Here is a 19,102-nt window from a genome sequence, read left to right on the forward strand (position 1 = left end):
TTTTATAAAGCTTTTTACATTTTTTTAATTATATAGATGAGAGGATGCCTTCAACACAAAAGCCAATGCGCTATGGACACACAGAAGGCCACACGGATGTCTGCTTTGATGACACTGGAAGGTAAATTATTGAAACTAGGGCTTATTTCAGTAGTTCATGTGTCTGCAAGCAATGCCATTGATATTGCAAAACTAGACAGGGTGAGAGAAGAGTGATGAGAATGTTCACCGGCCTTGCAAAACTCTCTTATGAAGAGATGTTGAAAAGATTGGGATTGTTTACCTTAGAAAGGAACTGAGTAATAGAGGACATGATAAAAGTGTATTAAAGTAATGAACGGTATAGAGAAGGTAGATCAAGAGCTTCTGCTCTCTGTGTCTCATAGCATGAGAACAAGGGGACATTCAATGAAATTGAAAGGTGGGAAATTCAAAAATGATAAATAGAATACTTTTTCACAAATGTGCAATTAAACTATGGAACTCACTGCCATAGGAAGTCATTGAGGCCAAGATCTTAACAAGCTTCAAAAAGTTATTGGATATTTATATATTTTTATCATCATTAATTAGGACAGCTCCCGATATTCATATCTAGAATATCTGGAGTTGTCCTAATTAATAATGATACAAATTTTGGAAGGGATATTAAACCTCATGCTTCAGGCTTTAAACCAACCTCTAAATCTTAGAGGTCAAGTTGAGATATAACGTGAAGGACAGATTATCCCACGTCTGCTATGGTTCTTACACCTTTCTATAAAACATCTAGTATTGACCATTGCCAGAGATAGGATACTGGACTAGATGGACTTTGGGTCTGATCCAGTGTGGCAATTCCTATGTTCCTGTGACTTTCCTGAAATTTACATTTTGATGCCTCAATCATGCAATGACTTACACATTCAATCAACTTTACACCCATGAGTAGTCCCATAGGTTGAAGTAGAAATGGGGCAGTGCGAGGAAAAGTGTTATGTATATATAGACATTGGAAATCCAAAATGTAGCTGCACAGGTCCAGCTATTGGCTTGCTATCTTTCAGTGTTCTCTTTGGTTTATATCCTTTCAACTTCAATAACATAGTCCAAGATCTATACTCAACAGTCTCCATTAACTTGAGTCTACAAAAAACTCAGGCAGCAAGCGTTAAGTGTGTTAAGGACCTGTTCCATAGCCAACTGAGGTCATTTGAAAGACTGTTATTGTCTTCAGTGGGCTTTGGATCAGACCTTATGTGAAGATTTAGCCAGATAACTTTAATCTTCCCAACAAAAAAATTTGTTCACTTAGAGTTGGGGTTTCTTAAGTGTGTTTATCACAAGTCAAATGCTAAAAAACAAGGAAATCAGAATTGCAGCCTACAAGCATTAGCCCGCTACCTTTATCACACTCCACTCCACTAACACCCTCAGTAACATGATCAGCTGCTGCTCTGCAATACTATGGATCTCAGCATGCACTCATCAAAGAACTGAAAATTGCATAGAAACACACAACTCCTACGTTCCAGTGCTACTTATTTAATTATAATTGTAAGAGTACAAGAGATGAGTACTATCCAGTTGCAGGGAAAAGAATGCAAAGTTCGGTCACATACTCAATTTCTTACTGTATTAAAAATGCAAACTTCTGTATATTAACATGACTTTAAAATAATCAGCTCAACTATATGGTACACACAGCTAAACAAAAGCATACATACTCATTTTACACATATACATATTATGTTATATAACAAAGTAACAAACAGGTCAGGCTAAAGGTGGTGAGAAGTAGGCTATGCCTACACTTAAAACATTACAGCAGTTCAGCTACTGTGCTGCAAGTGCGCTGCTGTAGTGTTGACTGCAGGCACTCAATACAGCAACGGGAGGGGTTCTCCCATTGCTGTAGTTAATCCACCTCCCTGAGAGGCAGTAGCTAAATCAGAGGAAGAATTCTTCTGTCAATCTAGCACTGTTTACACCAGGGGTTAGGTTTGCATAGCTATCTCTCAGAGGAGTAGATTTTTAACAACCATGAGAGACATAGCTATGCTGAGGTCTACTAAAGGTTAAGCGTGATAATGCTGCTGAATTGAAATTGAGACCTGTTCTACACTACAGAGTTAGATCGATGCAAGGCAGCTTACATCAACCTAACTATATAAGTGTCTACACTAAAATTTTACTCCCTCCAATGTAACTCACTGCTACACCGACTTAATAATTCCATCTCCACGAGAGGTGTAGAATCAATGTTGATGTAGTTAGGTTGATGCAGTATCAGTGTAGACAGTGCATTGTTTACATTGATGTCATTGGCTTTCAGAAGCCATCCCACAATGCCCACAGTGAGGAGTTCAGTTGGTGCAAGCACTCCTGGTGATGGATGTGCACCACCAACACATGGAGCAAAGTGTAGACATGTACAAGCGATGTAATTACTGCAGTGACTGTATGCCAATATAAGTTAGGTCAACTTAATTTTGTTGCGTAGACGTGGTCTGTGTGTGTTAAAAAGGGTATCAGGGTCAGAATGGTATGGGGATTGATCTACCAACAAAGAACCAAAACCACAAAAGGACAAAATACAAAAAATGATTGACAGACGTTATAAAACCTTTGCATTACTTAGCCAGCATGACTGATAGCAAATACAAATGTCATAGTCTGAGGTAAGGACACTAAGAGGAAGCTGAAGTGTTGCTGATATAACGGAATCCTGAAATCATTCCTGTTTTTCTAATATTTAAAATTGGAGATTCAGATTTCTGCTCCAAATCTCTGTTGGTAAAGAACGTTGTGTAACAATTTGATGCATCAAAGTTGTAGAAGTGAAATCATGAACGACAGGAGAGTTGAATTCAGAATCTTGACAGTTTTTAAAAGGCCTGCCCTCCTGTACAGCCATCTCAGCTTCAATCAGGTGTGTTTAACACATTTGGATTAGGTCAAAACTTTGTGACAGGATAGGGGGCAGATTTTCAGAGGCACAAAGGGCAGTTGGGTGCCCAACTTCTAGTGAAAGTCAGTGCAAGATGGGATCCTAACTTTCCTTTGTGCTGTTGAAAATTTCCTCCTAGATGCTGAAAAATGAATTGGCTAGTTAGTGTCTGAGTATCTAAGGTCAGATACAAAAGAGGGATGGGCAAACCTAGTTAGTAGACTTATACTCAATTATTGTGTTATGCTAGCAGAATTACAAGTTTTTCATGTTGTATAATATGAGTGTCTTTCTCATATTATTTGAAGAATAAATACACTTATAAAATGTGTTTCATTTAATAAAAATGTGAATTTTTAAACATTTCCCCCCATATTTTGGGCTGAGGAAAATCAAAATAACCGTGCTATACACAAATGTAAATAATATTATTTTCTTAACAGCTGTATTGTAACTTGTGGCAGTGATGGAGATGTTAGGATCTGGCAAAACCTGGATGATGATGATCCTAAGTCCATTAATGTGGGAGAAAAAGCATATTCATTTGCTTTAAAGGTATTAGTATAACATTTCCTATGAAATGTGCAATGCGGGTGCTGATATATACCTTGATCCTGCAAAATCTTCCTCATGTCCTTAACTGTATGCATGTGAACTCAATAGGACTGCTGACGTGCATAAAGTTAAGCATGTGTTGGAAATATTTGCAGGGCTGGAGCTAGAATGGTATTGGATTTAGCAAACTTGATTTAATGTTACACATAAAACTCATTGAGTTAACTTACATAACATAGACTACTGTATTTGTTGAAAGCTAACTTTTTTTCTTAATGTTGTCACAGACACATCTTACATGATATTAAAAGGATCTGTCTTAATCATACAATCATAGAAATGTGGGGCTGGAAGGGACCTTGAGAGATCAACAGCTGCAGCCCCTGGCACTGTGGTAGGACCAAATAAACCTAGACCATCCCTGACAGGTGTTTGTCTAACCTGTTCTTAAAAGCCTGCAGTGATAGGGATTCCACAACCTTGGTTGGAAACCTATTTCTGAGCTTAACTACCCTTATAATTAGAAAGTTTCTCCTAATATCTAACCTAAATCTTTCTTGTTGCAGATTAAGCCCATTACTTCTTGTCCTACCTTTAGTTGGCATGAACACTTGATCCCCTTCCTCTTTGTAACAGCCCTTAACATATCAGATTCCCCCCTCAATCTTCTTTTTTCAAGACTAACCATGCCCAGCTTTTTTAATGTTTCCGCATAGGTCAGGTTTTGTTAATCTTTTGTAATTTTTGTTGCTGTCCTCTGGACTCTCTCCAATTTATCCACATCTTTCTTAAAGTGTGGTGCCCAGAACTGGACTCACTACTGCAGCTGAGGCCTCACCTGTGCTGAGTAGAGTAATTACTTCCTGTATCTTATGTGAATGCACCCCAGAATATTAGCCTTTTTTGCAACTGCATCACATTGTTGACTCATGCAATTTGTGATCCACAATAACTCCCAAAAAGAAAAGGAGTACTTGTGGCACCTTAGAGACTAACCAATTTATTTGAGCATAAGCTTTCGTGAGCTACAGCTCACTTCATCGGATGCAGTCTCTACGGTGCCACAAGTACTCCTTTTCTTTTTGCTAATACAGACTAACACGGCTGTTACTCTGAAATAACTCCCAGATCCTTTTCAGCAGTGCAGCACTACCACCTAGCCAGTTATTTCCTATTCTGTAGTTGTGCATTTTATTTTTCTTTTCTAAGTGAAGTGTTTTGCACTTGTCTTTATTGAATTTCAACTTGTTGATTTCAGAGCAATTCTGTAATTTGTCAAGGTCATTTTGGATTCTAATCCTGTCCTCTAGTGTGTTTGCAACCCCTTGCAGCTTGGTGTCATCTGCAAATTTTATAAGCATCCTCTTCATTCCATTATCGAAGTCATTAATGAAAATATTGAATAATACTAGACCCTGCACTGACCCCTGCAGGACCCACTAGATACACCTTCCCAGTTTGACAGTGGACCATTGATAGCTACTCTTTGAGTATGGTCTTTCAGCCAGTTGTGCACACATCTTATAGTAATTTCATCTAGAGCACATTTCCTTAGTTTGCTTATGTTACAGTTCCACACGACATTCTCATAAGTCTTACTGAAATAAAGATATATCATGTCTACTGCTTCCCCACCATCCACTAGGCAACTAAGATTGTCAAAGAAGGAAATTAGATTGGTTTGGAATGATTTGTTTTTGACAAATCCATGTGGCTATGCTTTATAACCCTATTATTCTCTAAGTGCTTACAAATTGATTGTTTAATAATTTGTTCCAGTATCTCTCCAGGTGTCAAAGTTAGGCTGACTAGTCTATAATTCTCTGGGTCCACTTTGTTCCCATTTTTAAAGATAGGTATTATGTTTGCCCTTCTCCAGTCCTGTGGGACCTCACCCGTCATCCATGAGTTGTCAAAGATAATTGCTAATGGTTCCAAGATTGCTTCAGCTAGTTCCCCAATTACCCTAGGTGAATTTAATCAGGCTCTGCCGACTTGAATACATTTAACTTATCTAAATATTCTTTAACCTGTTCTTTCCCTTTTTGGCTTGCATTCCTTCCCCCCTTCTATTTTTATTAATTCTAAGTATCTTGTCACCATTAACCTTTTTAGTGAAGCCTGAAGCAAAATAGGCATTAAACAGCTCAGCCTTCTTGATGTTGTCACTTATTAGCTCTCCTTCCCTACTAAGTAGAGGACCTACGCTTTCCCTTGTCTTTCTTTTGCTCCATTTAAAGAACCTTTCTTTATTGCGTTTTATGTCCCTTGCTAGGTGTAACTCATTTTGTGCCTTAGACTTTCTGATTTTGTCCCCACGTGCTTGTGCTATACTTTTGTACTCCTCCTTAGCAATTCATTCATGTTTCCACTTTTTGTAGGATTCCTTTTTGATTTTCAGGTAATTAAAGAACTCCTGATGGAGCCATATTGGTATCTTACCATTCTTCCTATCTTTTCTTTGCTTTAGAATAGTTTGCAGTTGTGCCTTGCATAAACTGCAAAAGTGACTGACCTCCACCAATGTGTTTAGGTGAAGGTATTAAAGCCATTAAAAATTGATCAATTTACTTTAAATATCATTTTACCCCCACATCTACTGACATCTGTTCCCAAAAGAGAGATTAATGTTGAATCACTAGAAACATCTAATTGGTTGAACATGTCTATCTGGTTTATAGTTTAGATAAATCATTCAAGAACTTTAAAATGCTTTAGAGTATATTGATTTGACCATTTATTCCTTACCCCATTCAGTGGGGTAAAGAAGTACAGAAGTTTTCCTCATGCTGAGTTTCTCTAATGTACATATCTATCACTTCACATCAGGATATTCTGACTTCATGATTTTAAACTCTCTTAGAAAAACTGAAACAGCAAATTATTTTTATTTTTAATCCACAGTGTAATTTAATTATGATGCTCAGACTTTGTAGTGGTCATTTGGCTATATGGATCAAAAATTACATTCCAGAAGTCATTTCCTAGTGGTACAGATAACTCTGCCCTTGCTCATCAGTGGGTGTCTGGCTTTAAAGATTTTTGGGTATCCAGAAGATGATTCTCTGACCTTTTCAAAGGTAAGAGAGAAATTGAGTCTTGAATCCTTCCACTGCAAATAATAGTAGTTTGTGGGAGTGATGATTAGAACCTATTCTAGTAATCTAACTGATCTGCTCTAGCATTAAAGTGCCTAATATAACTTGCTGTATCTATCCCTCATGAAGGAAATTCATATTTTTTATAAATATGGATGGAATGATTATTTGGATATGATCATTAAAATAAGGATGAGTTACATCACTTCTTATAACAGGGGTCAATTGTGCATCATTAATGCATCTTTTGAAAACTTCACATATTTGTATTGACAATTTTCATAGTAATTCCTTTGTCTGAAGCTATTCTTATGCTACATTAAAATGTATTACATAAATACTTTGAGTTTTGTTTGTTTTTGTATAAAATCTGAAATGTCCCCTCATTTTACAGCATCTTTTGAAAATGAGAAAATGATCCCAGAAGTTTGTAATTAATCTTCAAATAGAAAACAGTGTTTGTGGCATACAAGTTTGCAGTGATACATGCATTTTTAAAAAATAAATCTGCTATTAAATTTTGGTAACTTTTTTGGGGGAATGAATAAGCAATTATTGATGTGTACTTAAAAAAAATGACTACATTTGAATATATAAGCAAAAACTCAATGTTATAAAGAAAAATTCACTAAAACAGGAAAATTTTGAGGAATACTGATTTTATTTTTTTGGATTAAATAGCCCACTGCTTTCAAAGATGTATGTCTGAGTTTCTTAGCCTGAGTTTCAAAAACGTTTTCCAAGACTTAATTCCAGTAATTTTGTTTTAAAAATTAGATGTAATTCTTAATTCACTCATAAATAATTTATCTTTAAGGAAAAAAAGTTTTTAAATTGAAGTAGGTCTGAATCAGTTAAGTACAGTCTGATTGATATCTCTTAACACACATTAGATTATCTAGTCTGAGTGTTGCTGCATGTATATTTTTTGTAATATTTATGTAAACTTTATGTAACTCTGCTTTTGGAGAAAAATATGCATGGCAGCTGTAATTATGTATTTTATATAGCCTGTAACTTAAATTATTTGTCGAACCTGCTGCCACACATACGTGAAGAGGAATGATATATTTTCACCTTAACAATAGATCTTTTCTATAAACATAAAAGATTGCCATGGCACTTGACCATATATTAATTTGGAATTCTGAATAGGGAATATTGGAAAGATTAATGTGACGGTCTTCTGGTTTGTACTTCTGCAAACTGGCCATTTGTTAAACTATGGCTGACAAACCATCAAGCTTTCCTTAATGGCATTTAGTCTGTGATATTTGGGACAAGGGCGCCCTCTCATGATCATGTGGCACATAAAAACCAAATACAGGCAGTTCTCGACTTTATGACGAACGGCACTTACGATGTTTATAAATTGTCATTGTGTTTCAACTTTACGACGCTCGATCGGACACTGTTCCTACGGGAAATTCGAGTTAAGATGTTTTCAATTTAAGACACGGTTTTCAGGATCTGATTGTGTCGTAAGTCCAAGGACTGCCTGTATATTTTGATTAAACTTTTTATGTTGGGAAGTGCGCTTTTTTCCTCTCTAACAAAACCCTGAGAATCCTCCTTGTTTTCCTGCTTCATACTCTCCACAGTTAAGGCCTCATAATCCCCTTCCTGGTGAAGAAGATTGAATGGATCTCATTAGACCTCATTAGTGCCATTCCTGGACTCTCACGCTCATTATTTTAGGAAAGACACAAGGCTCTAAGGCCCTGATCCTGTAAAGACCTATTCACATGCGTAACTATGCATTGTGATTAGTCCCATTGAAGCCAGCGGGGCTGCTCACAGAGCAAATATTTAAGTATGTGAATACATCTTTGCAGGATTGGGGCCTAAAGGAGTAACTTTTTTAAATAGCTTAAGGCAGTGATTCTCAACCTTTCCAGACTACTGCATGCTTTTCAGGAGTCTAATTTGTCTTCACCTCACTTAAAAACTACAAAAGTGTCACAACACAGCACACTATTACTGAAAAATTGTTTACTTTCTCATTTGTCTATATGAAATTTTAGTTTGTACTGACTTCTCTAGTGCTTTTTATGTAGCCTGTTATAAAACTAGGCAAATGTCGAGAGTTGAGGTACCCCCAGAAGACCCCTGCGTACCCCAAGGGGCATGTGTACCCCTGGTTGAGAACCACTGGTTTAAGGAAGATTGTTAAGTAATATTATTAAATTAAAAGTGTGGAGGGTTGTACTTGTTAATTGAAAATTTTCTTCTTGGTTTCTGTTAATTTTTTTTGTGGCTGGGGGGAGAGAGGGAAGAGGAAGAAATGTAGCTGGAAGGACATTTCCCAGCTGCTGCTCCTTTTTAAAACCAGAAGCTCTTGTGGAACTACTCAAGATTATATATGGAAAGAACTGGCTTTCTGTTCCTTGGACCAAAATATTTTTCTTTAATCCACGAATTCCAGAGTTTATTTGTTTCATTTGTAGAATGGAAGACTGGTTACTGCAGTATCTAACAATACCGTCCAGATTCATACGTTCCCTGAAGGAGCTCCTGATGGCATCCTGACTCGTTTCACCACGAATGCAAACCATGTTGTCTTTAACAGGGATGGTACTAAAATTGCTGCTGGATCCAGGTAATTTGATCTTGATGCAGGAGAAGTCAATAGCCACACTAAATGTGGAACATTAGCGACTTCCTGGGATGTGACTTTTGTTCACAATGCCATCTAATTAATCTGCATTTTGTGAAGGTTTTACAATGCCTCAAAAGGTCGTCATAGAAGAAAAAAGTCAAATGGAGGAGGCCATTGAGAAAAACTTTTATGGGAGAGGTTGGGGTCACATAAATATCTGCCCCACAACATCAAGTTTCCAGATGTAATTTATATTCTTCAGGCGCTTACTTTGTGACAGCACAAGGGTTCATCCATATGGAGCTCATTTCAGGATCAGGGCTTTAGTTATTAACTTTGTATTAAGAATCACAGTATTGTTAACAGTTTAGGGACCCAGTACTGCAAACGCTAATGCCCACGAATAAATTAAGCATGTGCATGTTTGTTGGATTGGGACATTATTTTCTAACATAATATATTGTCACCCCTCTGCAGAGCAGTAGTAAATGTTGGGTGCAGGATTATACCCCTGGCCCCTGAGGAGGAGAAAGGAGCGATGCAAAGTCTAGTTAATATCTTGGGCAACTTGTTTATTTTACACTATATACACCAGTTCTTTAACAGAGGTGGTAAAACAGTCCTCTTATTCATTAATTTTAGACAAAATGCCAATTCCCAGTTTCCAGAGAGCAGCTCTGCCCCAATAATTGACTCTAGTTAGATTAAAGCAGAGAACATTCTCCTGCTGCTTGCAACAGCTTTCCTGAAAAGAAAATTATCACAGATCTAACAAAAATACAGTGTTTTTTCAGACCGAGCAGTCCTTCCACACTAAGAACTTGTAAGACTTTAACAGTGCCACCTGGAGATTTCTGCCATAATAGTGTTGAAAGAGAGGGTGACATACAAAAAAAAGGGAATGCAAATAAATTGTTTTTATTTTAATTGTCACAAGTCTCTCAAGTATTACTTGAAGTCTAGAACTTTGTGAGTTGACAGTACATTCCACTTAAATGCAGAACATATGGATAGAGCCCGGCAAATCCGCGGGTATCTGCTTTATATCCTTGGACCATTTCTGTGGATTCCAGCGTGGATGCAGATACAAATTTTGTATCCGTGCAGGGCTCTGACCGTAAGGACGGGCGAGCAGCTGTGAGGAACTGCAGCGTGGATCTTCCACCTGCCCTGGTCGGGAGGCCTGGGGGCAGGGACAGGGGTCAGGATCTGCTCAGGCCCCCCACCCAGGGCAGGTGGAGGATCCACCGTGACTCCCTACAGCTGCCAGTGCATCTCTTCCCGATCGGGCTGTGGAGGAGGGTGGTTCACCTCGGACCCTCAGTCTGCACCCCCGTGTAGAGCCCTGCAAATCCGTGGATATTTGCAGATATCCACAGATAATTTTTGCGGTTCGCAGATCAGATGTGGATACACACTTGTGTATCCACACAGAGCTCTCCATATGGATTGTTTCAAAGGCTTACCTGATCTATTTGGAAATATTTATGTAGTTTGTTTAAAAGGTAAATTTCGTCAACTGTTCTGTTTTAAAGTTGCAAGGCATGTTATAAAGATACTAAAATAATAGTAATATGGAAATGAATGAATACAATTTATACACTTCTTGCTATGGCAATTTTTTGTGTTAGACTAAAATATTCAGGGCTTGTCTACATAACATGGCAAAGCACTCCAGAGGGGTGTGATCTGATGAGCTCTGTAACATGTTATGCCCTGACTGTCCTGTGTATACTTTGCAGTGGTTCTCAAACTAGGGCTGCCACTTGTTCCAGGAAAGCCTCTGGCGGGCCGGGCCGGTTTGTTTACCTGCCGTGTCCGCAGGTTCAGCCGATCGCGGCTCCCACTGGCCGCGGTTCGCCGCTCCAGGCCAATGGGGGCTGCGGAAACTGGTGCAGGCCGAGGGACGTGCTGGCCACCCTTCCCTCAGCCCCCATTGGCCTGGAGCGGTGAACCGCGGCCAGTGGGAGCCGTGATCGGCCGAACCTGCAGACGCGGCAGGTAAACAAACCGGTCCGGCCTGCCAGGGGCTTTCCCTGTACAAGCGGCAGACCGGCTTTGAGAACCACTGCTCTAAAGGGTACTTAGTTTGCGATAACAGGGACTACTTTGTCCCCTTTAATGCAAACTAGGTACCTTTTAGAGTGTGCCAGTGGGGTCTATGCTGGGCAGCTAGGGCTCAACACCTTAGAACATTCTACAAATCACACCCCTTAAAGTGCTTGCCATACAGTGTAGACAAGCCCTTAGTATCTTGCAGAAACTGTGGCTGTGATCCTGAAAAGAGTTGATTATGCTTAAAACTGCAGGATTGAGGCCCAAGGTTAGATTTATGTAATGAATACGTAGATTGCAACTCTCTAGTGCTATTAAGATTTTTTGGGAAGTGCATTATAATCCTGATCTTAAGTGGTTCATATGTCAACCATAAAAATGTATTCCAAACTGAATTTGAGCCTCAGATGTCTCTAACTAGTATTCTATTTTTTCACACATCAGAAACCTCAATTCAAGTACTTTTAAATTTTACATTATTTTTTAAGTGTGTGGAGAGTGCTGGGTGAAGATGCTATTGTGGGGCCTAGTATGGCTTAAAAGTTGATAGTATTCTTAATTATGGACTAAATTGAGTCATAATATTGAAAAAATCCAAATATTTGAAAATTAGCTAATGCATTATTTACATGAAATATTTTAAAGTTCATAATGATTTTTAGCAAACAAGCTTAATATGCATATGTAGCAGCTATTTAACAAGATAAGTCAATCAGTTGTGGTACTGATAAAATATAAATCTCTACCTTTCAACAGCCAAAGTACAGATTTAGGTGATATTAATCTAAAATTACATAATAATATAGTTATTAATATGGGGTGGGTGGGTGTGATTATGACACATATATATGATTTCTTGCTAAAGCATTCCATTTCCTTTTTAATTTAGGGGGAAAGTTATTCTATTCTGCTATTGATGGCCTGCTCCTGTTGAAGTAAATGGCAAGACTTTCATTTTCACATAGATTCTACGGTGATAAGTGTGATTAAAAAAGCACCCTATCCATCAATGATCAATAAGATAGAACTCACATTTACTTCAAGCAAAGCAGAATACTGCCTGTCAGTGTTAAAGTAATATGGTTAATTAAGTATATTGCTCTCATCCACAGTGATTTTATGGTCAAAGTTGTGGAGGTGACCGATAGCAGCCAACAGAAAACATTCCGAGGACATGATGCCCCTGTCCTAAGTCTGTCTTTTGATCCCCAAGATGCTTTTCTGGTAAAAAATTTTCCTGTCACTTTCTACCTTGTACTTTTTCCTCCAGCAGTTCATATTTTATGTTTCTTATGGGATCTTAAATCATAAAATGGTCCACAGGCACAGAGGACATGGTTTTTATTTCATTTGTCTACTGAGTACGGCCTATCAAAAGGGTCATGTGAATATCAAACTGTCTCCAATAACCTTAGCTTTATTTTCCTACACGTACATTCTCAATGTGAAATTTTTATATTGTCCTTACTGCTGAGGGGAGAAGTTGATCCACTAACATAATTTAAAACAAACTTTTGATTTAAAAAAAAAATTACATCTAATTTTAAGTATTTCATTGTGAAGAATTTGTAAATACAGAAGGGTTGGAATGAACAAGGGTTTCATATATTTTCAAACAAGATGATTTATATTTTATTTAATATCAAAAATATAAATCATATAAAATTTATTGTGAGTTTGTTTAAAGGCAGTTCATATAGTGTATGTCTATATTACTGGCTGTACACCTCTTAAACTTCTAATTGTAGCATGACTTTTGCTACTTTTACTGCGAATTGTTGATGACATTTTAAAAACTACTTTTTCTTATATAGACATCAGCAAGCTGTGATGGGTCTGTCAGAGTATGGAAAATCTCAGATCAGGTAAAATGCTAATCTTCTGGAGTTAGACTTTAGATTTTACTGTGTGTATTTTACAAAAGAATGATCTTAACTAAAATAATGCATTTTGTCTTTTGATGTGTCAGAATTGGTGTATTGGCAATAAATGGAAAAGATAAATATTTTAAAAATCCCAATACAGGTGAAATCTAATTTGCAGATTTAATGCTGACAATAGCTCATAATAATGTAGTTCTCCAGAGTTAGGGCCCAGTCCTGCAGAGTTGTGTCTAGAATTACTTTTGCTTAAATCCCGTTGACTCTACAATGGGACTCCAAATGGGAATAATTTATACATGGGCTGATGGCAGGATTGAGTAGTATCCTTGTGACTCGCTAGTTTTTAAGACAAATACGCACCTAAATGGTCAGACCTAGCATTAGAAGTTATGATCGTGGATGCCTTTTGTATAGCAATGTTGGCACTGTAACTTTTCGTAGACAACGTTTTGAGATTATAGCTGTGATTTGCATTTCAATGTATAAGCAGTAATATGGGGCACAACAATACAACCCTTTTTGTATCACTGTGGTCAGATCCTGCCTTGACACACACCCTGTCCAACCCTATTAAAATCACTGTGGTTTTACAAAGTATTAGTCGGGTAGAATAACCAATCTGATTTGTACCATATTTAATAAAAATGAAAGGTTTGTGCTTGGTCTGAGACTTTATATTTTATAAGTGGCTATATTTTTATAGAAATATTTTCACTAAGTTATAAAACCTGGACATGGTTTTTTATAATAATAATAATAAGACAGACTTAATATCATATTTGGGTGAGATATATTACTTCACTTCCACAATTCTAGTATAATTACCTCTTTTCCCTACACTCCACTTTTAAGACTTTCTATTTTTTATAATACAGAGGATTTTTGCAGTTGCAATCTAGAGAACCTAGTCCCTAAATATTCTGTTTTCAGACATGCGTGACAAGCTGGCCACTGCTGCAGAAGTGTAACGATGTGACAAATGCTAAATCAATATGTAGGCTTGCCTGGCAGCCTAAAAGTGGGAAGGTAAGTGACACATTGTTTTGCTGTCTGTATTAGTCTTCTCTCTCTGCGAGTACTTAGCACATTGTTAACAACGGAATTTAAGCCAGGCCAATCAATATCCCAACACCAAAAAATAAGAAAAGTGTTTTTGATTAAATTATTTAAAAAAACAAACAAACCCTGGAAATGGATACTTGTTAAAGTACTGTATAGTCAGTGCCAAAGTGAGGCTGGTAATACTCCAGCTGTCAGCCTGATACAGTATTATATATTCAAGTTATGCTGAACAGGAAGGAACCCTGTTGGTGGGGAAATAACATCTTTGTACACTACTAGGTATCAAAGTGGTTTAGTCATTCTTTCATGTAAGTAAACTTTATACTGTGAATAATTTCTATTGTATAAATAAACAAGCCTTTTAAATAATAAGTTATTGTATTTTCAACAGAAGAATAAAATTGATTTTAGTGTGGGATGAAGAAGTGTTGATTGTCACATTACAAATAAAATCTATATACAATGTGAAACTTACCCAGCCATGCACACAGCCATAGTAAAGGAGCTTTGGACAGGGAGCTAAGTGAAAGTGGGAGACATGGCAAAACCCCTCTTCCAACTTATGATCTGAAAAAATGGTTGCAACTTCTACACGCCATGTGGGGTTCCCATCCACTGGATCTGCATAAATGCATTTCCATTGTCCCCTCAAAAAGCTTGCCTGAATAATCCACTTCAGGCCATCTTGTTCTGGGGCTTTATGTGGAGTCTCTTTGCCCATGTCCACTATCACTGGTACCAGGAAGGTTAAGTTGTGCAGAAGACCATGTATCACTTTTTTGTGCTGCTTGAATGTCACTTACAGTCCATTAGATGTGCATGTTGCTTTACAGGTATGCACTTTGTATACAATTCTAAAACAGTAACAGTTTTGATTGGCAGAACAATCTATATTGCATTCATATCTTGAAATTTAAACAAATATATTATTTTTCTTATTTAGACATAATGTAAGAAGTACTTTGAACTGCAGTGGTCTATGGGGTGACTGGCAGTAACTTTGTTTTTTTCCTTATTTTTTTATACTCTCTGAATTAGGTGAAATTATCTTGTTTAGGTGTCAAATATTCAAAGATTTATATATAAAATATTATCTAACAATATAAGTGTAAAATATTAATACATCCTATCAAAAGGTTTTATAGATATCAACTTTTGAAGGGGTCCATTGGGAAAAGTTTTATTTATAAGCAGTTGAAAACTATTTATACATTTTGCTAGCAGTTCCAAAGGTCAGAATTTCTGTAATTTTCAGGGGCAGCTGTCAGCCTCTTCACCACTTCTGCCAGAAATAAATGCAGATTAAAATACAAACTGCTGTGCTCAACTATGCTTATTTATGGTTTCTTGAAATTTCCAATACAATTCACAATGTTTTGTCTGTCTTTATTTTATCAATCAACAATGTTGGAATGCTAATTAAGATACTGTGTCAGATTGGCTGTTGTGACAGTTACAACTATAATGTCACTTCTGAATAAAGGAACTACACTGCTTGTTGGCTGCTGTAATTAGCCTTATTTGAAGGGGAAGGGACATGTGAAATAAAACTAAAGCTGTTTAACAAAATTTGATTTGTCCTAAATTAACAGATTTTTTTCCCCTGAATAGTTACTAGCAGTTCCAGTTGAGAAAGTTGTTAAACTGTACAGAAGAGAAACTTGGGATAATCAATTTGATCTTTCAGATAATTTCATTACTCAGGTAAGTGCCCTAAATCATAGGTTTGTAAACTTTGTCATAGGGTGAAACACATCCCCTTAGAAATTGTCTCATGGACATGTACCCTCCAGGTCAACTTCCCTCTCATTTGCAATCTTGTTATAGTCCTGTGGAATCTATAGCAGTAGTTTATATAGAATAGTAATATTAGGAAAGTATCTGAAGTGTTTTGAAGTATCCTTGGATGCAATGTGGTAGAAAATCAAGAGGAGAGACAGCACCATGTAACCAGCCAGATCTCTGTGGGTCTGAGTTTGGGAACATCTGTTCCAGATGTTTGTTTCAAATAGATTTAATACAAAGAGAACTGTTAGAAATATTTCTTTGCTTGCTTGCATAATAGAGATTTCATTATTCTACTCTATATTTTGATTAATTGAAATCTGCCTACATAGTAGGGAAATAGCAACTTTGAGATCTCCTGTCTTATAGCATGCCATCTTTGGAGATCGCTGGGTAGGAGAATGCAAATTCACCTACATGGTAATTTAGATATATGTGTACCTAGGCCTACAAGAGTCTTGGTATAGTACACGTGTAAATCACTGGGCGTATCGTCAGTGGAACAGTTCTTAATAGTCTTTCAAATATTAAAATATAAAACAGTCTTTTATGCGTACATAACTCCACCTAAAATGGTTGCTTTCTGCAGTTGCAAAATGCATTTTGCTACTGTCCACGTGTTGCAGGACATTTGAAAAACTCAGACTTTGTTGCACTTCTTTATAGCATGCAGTGACTGAAAATAAGTACTCTGAATGAAAAGGAATAAAAAACATGCTGATTTTTAAAAAGTGGCTCTAAAAGAGGGTAGCAAAAAATCCTCCCACAGACAGCTGGATATAGTTTGCTAAAAGTTCTTGATCTTTTTCATAGATGTCTATTTTACTATACGGGACCAAGAACATTGTTAGCGCTCAACTAATAGTAATGTCTACTTTCCCTAGACTCTGAGTATTGTGACCTGGTCTCCCTGCGGACAGTATGTAGCAGCTGGAAGTGTCGATGGTTGCATAGCAGTTTGGAATGTGGACACTCAGGAGTGCATGGAGAGGTATTCATTGCTTTCCATAAAATATATAAATGTTTATCTATTGTTTTCACAAAAGGGAGTTTTTTCTTATCCCTTATTTTTAGACTTTGTCCATGTAAATAGATACATAGAATCATAGAATATCAGGGTTGGAAGGGACCTCAGGAGGTCATCTAGTCCAACCCCCTGCTCAAAGCAGGACCAATCCCCAATTAAATCATCCCAGCCAGGGCTTTGTCAAGCCTGACCTTAAAAACTTCTAAGGAAGGAGATTCTACCACCTCCCTAGGTAACGCATTCCAGTGTTTCACCACCCTCCTAGTGAAAAAGTTTTTCCTAATATCCAACCTAAACCTCCCCCACTGCAACTTGAGACCATTACTCTTTGTCCTGTCCTCTTCTACCACTGAGAATAGTCTAGAACCATCCTCTCTGGAACCACCTCTCAGGTAGTTGAAAGCAGCTATCAAATCCCCCCTCATTCTTCTCTTCTGCAGACGAAACAATCCCAGTTCCCTCAGCCTCTCCTCATAAGTCATGTGTTCCAGACCCCTAATCATTTTTGTTGCCCTTCGCTGGACTCTCTCCAATTTATCCACATCCTTCTTGTAGTGTGGGGCCCAAAACTGGACACAGTACTCCAGATGAGGCCTCACCAATGTCGAATGGAGGGGGATGATCACGTCCCTCGATCTGCTCGCTATGGCCCTACTTATACATCCCAAAATGCCATTGGCCTTCTTGGCAACGAGGGCACACTGCTGACTCATATCCAGCTTCTCGTCCACTGTCACCCCTAGGTTCTTTTCCGCAGAACTGCTGCCTAGCCATTCGGTCCCTAGTCTGTAGCTGTGCATTGGGTTCTTCCGTCCTAAGTGCAGGACCCTGCACTTATCCTTATTGAACCTCATCAGATTTCTTTTGGCCTAATCCTCCAATTTGTCTAGGTCCCTCTGTATCCTATCCCTGCCCTCCAGCGTATCTACCACTCCTCCCAGTTTAGTATCATCCGCAAATTTGCTGAGAGTGCAATCCACACCATCCTCCAGATCATTTATGAAGATATTGAACAAAACCGGCCCCAGGACCGACCCCTGGGGCACTCCACTTGACACCGGCTGCCAACTAGACATGGAGCCATTGATCACTACCCGTTGAGCCCGACAATCTAGCCAACTTTCTACCCACCTTATAGTGCATTCATCCAGCTCATACTTCTTTAACTTGCTGACAAGAATACTGTGGGAGACCGTGTCAAAAGCTTTGCTAAAGTCAAGAAACAATACATCCACTGCTTTCCCTTCATCCACAGAACCAGTAATCTCATCATAGAAGGCGATTAGATTAGTCAGGCATGACCTTCCCTTGGTGAATCCATGCTGACTGTTCCTGATCACTTTCCTCTCATGTAAGTGCTTCAGGATTGATTCTTTGAGGACCTGCTCCATGATTTTTCCAGGGACTGAGGTGAGGCTGACTGGCCTGTAGTTCCCAGGATCCTCCTTCTTCCCTTTTTTAAAGATTGGCACTACATTAGCCTTTTTCCAGTCATCCGGGACTTCACCCGTTCGCCACGAGTTTTCAAAGATAATGGCCAATGGCTCTGCAATCACAGCCGCCAATTCCTTTAGCACTCTCGGATGCAACTCGTCCGGCCCCATGGACTTGTGCACATCCAGCTTTTCTAAATAGTCCCTAACCACCTCTTTCTCCACAGAGGGCTGGCTATCTATTCCCCATGTTGTGATGCCCAGCGCAGCAGTCTGGGAGCTGACCTTGTTAGTGAAGACAGAGGCAAAAAAAGCATTGAGTACATTAGCTTTTTCCACATCCTCTGTCACTAGGTTGCCTCCCTCATTCATTAAGGGGCCCACACTTTCCTTGGCTTTCTTCTTGTTGCCAACATACCTGAAGAAACTTTTCTTGTTACTCTTGACATCTCTCGCTAGCTGCAGCTCCAGGTGCGATTTGGCCCTCCTGATTTCATTCCTATATGCCTGAGCAATATTTTTGTACTCTTAATAATTTGCTTATAGAAAGCTCTGAAAAAGATATATATTTAGATTTATAAAAAAAACCACTTTCTCTTGCTCCCTGAGCTGGGAGCAGTAGAGAGGCAGCCCACTCATGGTTAGATTAGTGACTCCCTTTATATGGCCCCACAGT

At 38.2% G+C, this 19,102-nt stretch overlaps 1 protein-coding gene across 1 annotated transcript in view; it reads left to right on the forward strand.

The window, feature by feature from the left end:
- The window catches only part of WDHD1 (WD repeat and HMG-box DNA binding protein 1), a 56,005-nt gene that overhangs the window by 2,910 nt on the left and 33,993 nt on the right, over positions 1-19,102 (forward strand). Inside the window, exons 2-9 of the mRNA XM_073350066.1 lie at positions 37-121; positions 3,373-3,484; positions 9,030-9,181; positions 12,349-12,460; positions 13,051-13,101; positions 14,050-14,145; positions 15,793-15,885; positions 16,851-16,957. Of these exons, the coding sequence (XP_073206167.1) occupies positions 45-121; positions 3,373-3,484; positions 9,030-9,181; positions 12,349-12,460; positions 13,051-13,101; positions 14,050-14,145; positions 15,793-15,885; positions 16,851-16,957 (800 nt within the window). The 5' untranslated portion in view covers positions 37-44. The remainder of the gene's footprint in view (positions 1-36; positions 122-3,372; positions 3,485-9,029; positions 9,182-12,348; positions 12,461-13,050; positions 13,102-14,049; positions 14,146-15,792; positions 15,886-16,850; positions 16,958-19,102) is intronic.

The sequence above is a fragment of the Lepidochelys kempii genome, chromosome 6 (assembly GCF_965140265.1).
Source record: "Lepidochelys kempii isolate rLepKem1 chromosome 6, rLepKem1.hap2, whole genome shotgun sequence".
NCBI lineage: Eukaryota > Metazoa > Chordata > Testudines > Cheloniidae > Lepidochelys > Lepidochelys kempii.